The sequence below is a fragment of the Cryptomeria japonica genome, chromosome 11 (assembly GCF_030272615.1).
Source record: "Cryptomeria japonica chromosome 11, Sugi_1.0, whole genome shotgun sequence".
In the NCBI taxonomy this organism is placed as follows: Eukaryota; Viridiplantae; Streptophyta; class Pinopsida; order Cupressales; family Cupressaceae; genus Cryptomeria; species Cryptomeria japonica.
The window spans coordinates 483,993,464-483,998,722 of record NC_081415.1 but is presented as its reverse complement, the minus strand read 5'-3'; the positions used below and the strand labels follow the sequence as shown (position 1 = coordinate 483,998,722).

Genomic DNA, 5,259 nt, shown 5'->3' with positions numbered 1-5,259 from the left:
TCTCCACCCTCCACCGCTGGTTGGAGCAAATGTTGGGGTGCATACGTAACTCATACACACACAGACATACACAGATATATAGATGTAAATAAACATATATATGTATGTATGTTTGAATGTATAAATGAATGTATGTATGCATGCATGATTTACAATTGGACCAAACAGAAAGGAATTGTGTATGGCATGGAAAAGGCCAACAATGAAGTATCACCTATTTGTCGGTTTGTGAATGTGTAACAGTGAAAATGCACAAGGATGAAGAATAACTTTCAGCGAGCTGTGAACGTGTATATATATATATATATACACACACACATACATATATATATGTGCATGTGTGTGTGTGTGTGGATGTGTGTGTGTGTGTATATATATGTGTGTGTGTGTATGTATGTATGTATGTGTATATCATTATGCCTCTATGTATGATTGTATCTATGTATGTATATGTGTGTGTGTGGGTGTTTGAGTGTGAGTGTGCATGTTTGTATGTATGTTTGTATGCATGTAAGCATGTATGTATATAGGTACACATGTACAGACATACAAAGACACATACAGATAGGCCGACATATATGGGTATAGCTATCTATATATGTGTGCACACACACGCACATACAGACACAAATATAAATACGCAGAAGAATACAAATATATACACACAAGCATACATAATCACAGAAACATGTACATGTATGTATAGATTATTGCATTGGTGTGAAGCTGCGAGGTTTTATACGTTAAAGTGGCATATAGAAAATGTAAAGAGGGAGGGCAAAAAACAAGTTTGCATTTGGAAGCATTTTTTTTTGCAGGTAAAGGCAAAAATTGTAGTTGGTTGTTTTGTTGTGTGAGGGCAGCAAATGAATACTGCAAAAGTGTATATAGTAGCATATATGTTTGCAAACACCAAAAAGTGAAAGGGTAGATGTAGATGTAGAGATCGATGTATATTGTTATGTTGGTATGAACGATGAGACGTTATTATAGTGGTTTGTTTTGTGATACGTAAAGCCATTTGGTATATATACAGAATTTGGTATAAATTGCTATAAACAAAATTAAGTATAGTTGAACATGTCTGAGACTTTGTAGGCAAGGACATAGCAAGCAGATATATGTCTTTAGAGTGGAAATTGATGATAACAGATAGTCTATTTTTTGTTTTTTTTGCAACATATTATAAATATTAATGTATCAATCAATAATATTTGAAAAATATAGAAGCTGAATAAGAACATAAGGATAGAAAGAAACATAACAGCAAAGGGATGAGATAGGTAGAAGCAAGCAAAAGTGTGTTAATATATAGACAATCAAAATTACAAACAAGCATTGGAGTAGCACAAAAGGAAATACAAAATCATAAAGTTTGCCATAGCCAAGAGCACATGAGTTTTGACAATGCTTATATAGTCGACCTTTGATAATATTGTATTGTTTTCCTAAGTTGGGTAAAAGTAGTGCGCAGGTATCAATACATCAAATACTTGAAGCCATATGAAAAGGGTCTGAACTAATCGGTATGGAATTCTACAGCTGCAGTCATCTAAGCAATGTATGTAAGCAAAAGAGCACATTCACCTTGAAAATCAACAGGCATTGCTTTGGTGATTGTCATTTTCAGTCTAGTCTATGAGTTGTAGTTCTCTGTCGTAACAGAGAGAGTGAAAACAAAGGTGGATAAGAGGACATTCTTGATAATAGATTGAGGAGTTCTGTTTGCGGCCAAATCGTACTGCAACATGTAAAGTTCTTTGGCTGACATGCCTAGCAAATTTGTGCCAACTTCATCAAAGGCAGTACCCCAAAGAGAGCCTGTATGGTCTTGAAGAATGATCTGCAATAAGTGTTTATAATTGCATTTTGGCAGTTGAGTTTGACATCTAGAATAGAACCATACATTGTCATTTTGTTGGATGCATTATTTTTTACACTCTTTGCTGTTAAATTGCAAAGGGCAAGTTGCATAGCAAAAGGAATCAGTTTTTATGATTCTAACAATAGCTCTAATAGTGGTTTCAATTGTTTGAGAGAGGACAGTTATTCATTCCAAGATAGATGTGATTGTCATCCTACTATATTGGGAGTTTAGTTGACTAGCAACACAAGAGAGTGGCAAAAGGTTAGTTGGAATGTTTCCTCTTGAGATAAGTGCAGCTGCCTCTGGTGTAGAAGGATTTATTTTCAGAGTGGTTGTTGTGGTTGTGTTGATCACCTTTTCATTGAAATAGCCAACACGAGCATTAGTGACCTGAAGGACGACAATTGTTTGAGCTACATGCATATTCTTGAGATCTTCACCTAATTGTTCCCAAGCCACCCCCCATAAATTAACATCAACAATAAAAGTCGACATATCATTTATTTTAACAACCATTTTTTTCACTTTGGTTCCATCTTTTCTAGATATTACGGCAAGGTCTTTAACATCAATGACAACACCAATGACATCGACTAAAGTGTTGTTGCTGCAGTTTGTAAGTTCATTGATTGGTGTGAATTGAGAAGCATTGCCTTCACCATCAACAGGCGGATCACAACGCTTTAATATTGATTTTTGGTCCAAAGTAATCTCAAGATGACTGTTAACTTTATTCCATTTTGTGTTGGCTTCCTTAATGGAACCTTTCGACAGATAATAATATGCTTCTGGTTCAACACTATGATAATGCATCTTAGCTATATCACCAAAACACATTATTCTAATTTCAGTACCTTCAGCATCTATCATGTCAAAGTTAAACACTTGCCCAGAGGATTTTGGTGTATTATACTGATGCATTTTCCTCTTGTTTATTACACGACCTTTTATTGCCCATTTATTTTGGAAGGGAATCAAAGCTTTTATCAGGCTGATATTATGAAAGGTTTCTTGCTGTGCAGGTGGGACATGTATCCCAAACTTAAGGGAACATCTAGCTGCGAGAGCTGGATCGCGAGCGAACATTTCTTGTTCTTTCTCTTTAAGAAAGTATCTAGGTTTTCCGAGCAATGGTGAATTTGTAAATTTGACAACAAGCTTGAATATTATTATAAACCTGTGAAATGGGCAAAAGGAGAGGATTAAGAACCAGCATAGTGTGCAATGCATCATTTCAAAAGCCAATAACTATGTATATGAACATTTTGAAGAGCCTACCTCAAGTTCCAAACAGTTCTACAAGCATAAGCTATCAATGATAGCACATAACCTATCTTTAATGTGTCTGAAAGCAGTAGTTCACTATACTTTGGTGGCAGGATTGACAATTGCATGTGTGTACCATCAGATAAAACGAGCCTATACCAAGCATTGTCATCCTTATTGTCTATCAATTTTTCAAAAGACAAAAGCTGAAGTATTGGAGATGGGACGTCATCGCCGGCATTAATGGAGACGATTGCATGTGGGGTTAGTTGTATTTCTGGGTCCATATCCTACAGGGGCAGCAAAGGAAAGGTAAATAGAAATAGCAGGCAATGTATATGTGTATGCATGTATATGGCTATGTGGAGGTTTTTTTGTGTCGAGGTGTTTTTTTAGTAGGTTTAGGAAAAATGGCAATATATATAGTTATGTGTATATAGCAAAGGAGACGTGAATATGTGAGTGTACATGTGGTGATGCATAGCGTTAAAGTGGAAAAGGGAAATGCATAGGTATGGAGAGATCCCACATATAGAGCAAGGTGTATTGATAATTGTGTATTCATTTGCATCGATGGGCGGCTATGTTTTCTAAAAGGAGAAGGGAAAAAAGGCAATATATGAATGCAGATCAGAAAAGGCATGGGAAAATATATAAATGTACAAGCTCACCAGAGGCTTTGCAAGAGTGGTTTCCAAGGCATGAGTAGAGCGAGGTGTTGAAGGCATAGCAGGATTGTGTTGCAGCAGGTAGAAGTGGTTTTTTTGTTTTGTTTGGTGAAACATAAAAAGTATGTTAGATCAATTAAGAGTAATGAATAAACATAATGCACTTTAGGAGCAAAAAAAAGAGTTTAAATAAAAACAACACATTTTTTTTTTCAGCTAAACCAATCTAGATTGATAAAAAAGGTGGATGTATGTATGGAACAGATATAAGGTTTAGATGCACAAACAGGCAGAAGAGAATAAATGGATGAATACATTTGAAGAAGCAAACAATTGTGAACATGCATACATATTAATGTAGATGTACATGGAGATACATTAAATATACAAAGTTGTATATATATGTACACAGATAGAGTGGGAAACATCTACATGATGGGATAGGCAGATCGCTCTATGAATGTATATATGTGTATATATATGGTCATGTTCAATTTCAAAACAACGGCATATTTACGTAGACAAAGGCCTTTTATATTTTTTTTGGTATGTGGCTGTAGTGGTTGCATGTAGATACAGGAAGGGACAAGTATAGAGATAGGAATGGCATGTATCAACAAGTGCGGCAACATATGTATATATATGCACATGCTCAACATTAAAACAAAGGGTTTTGCATCTAAAAATAGGAATACATAGGATGTGCATGCGTTTGCATTGCTTGCATCTACATATAGAAGTATACATGTATATACATAAACAACAAATGCATGCATACATAAAAGAACAGGTATGAATATATGAGGGAATGTGTGCTCATGCATAGTGCAAAAGTTGAACAATAAAATCTATATATAAGGAGACATGCACATATAAAGTATTCTAGATCCTTATTCGTGCATCCATGTGCATCAATGGAGGGCAATTAGATTCAAAATTGGAAGGGAAAATAGAAAATAAATGATTGTTAAAAAAATGAATACAGGAAAACATATGAAGGAATAAGCTCACCGTAGTTTCTGCAGAAACCTGTTGTGTGGGCTCAGCTGACTGGGAGGCGGAAGCCATGGCTAAATTTGCACTGCAAGGCCGAGGAATGGAGTGGTTTTTTTGTTTGGTGAAATAGTAAGTGTATGTCAGAACAAAAAGACAAATGAATATGTACAATGTACGTGAAGAGAAAAGCAATCACCGCCAAAATAAAAGCCGAACGATACAAGAATCAGCCCAATCACTTTCGGCTACCAACACAAATGGGTGTATGGATGCAAAAGAAACCGGTTGCAGATAGACAAACAAGAAGGAGGGAAACAAATGAATATATACATTAGAAGAAGTGAACAGTTCTGAATATGCTTACATATCATTGTAGATCTACATAGAGGTATATTAGATGGGTGGCTGCAAGAAGTTGAGTCCCACTTTTGGGCAAAAAGTGGAAGTGTTTTCTCTGTTTTT

At 35.7% G+C, this 5,259-nt stretch overlaps 1 protein-coding gene across 1 annotated transcript; it reads right to left on the bottom strand.

Annotated features, from left to right (window-relative positions):
• Positions 1 to 1,636: 1,636 nt before the first annotated feature.
• LOC131860261 (replication protein A 70 kDa DNA-binding subunit C-like) lies at positions 1,637 to 4,869 on the bottom strand. The gene is made up of 4 exons (XM_059214645.1): positions 4,813 to 4,869; positions 3,146 to 3,423; positions 2,222 to 3,044; positions 1,637 to 1,843 (listed from the first exon to the last, which is right to left on the bottom strand). Exons 1-4 carry the CDS (start codon positions 4,867 to 4,869, stop codon positions 1,637 to 1,639), a joined length of 1,365 nt encoding a protein of 454 aa, XP_059070628.1.
• Between the last annotated feature and the right edge of the window lie 390 nt (positions 4,870 to 5,259).

Coding starts and splice junctions, on each gene's coding strand:
- LOC131860261 (XM_059214645.1), bottom strand. CDS start 4,869: ATGGCTTCCGCCTCCCAGTCAGCTGAGCCCACACAACAGGTTTCTGCA. Junction 3,424..4,812: donor AGGTTTCTGCAGAAACTACG/GTGAGCTTATTC, acceptor CTGCCCCTGTAG/GATATGGACCCAGAAATACA. Junction 3,045..3,145: donor AGAACTGTTTGGAACTTGAG/GTAGGCTCTTCA, acceptor CCCATTTCACAG/GTTTATAATAATATTCAAGC.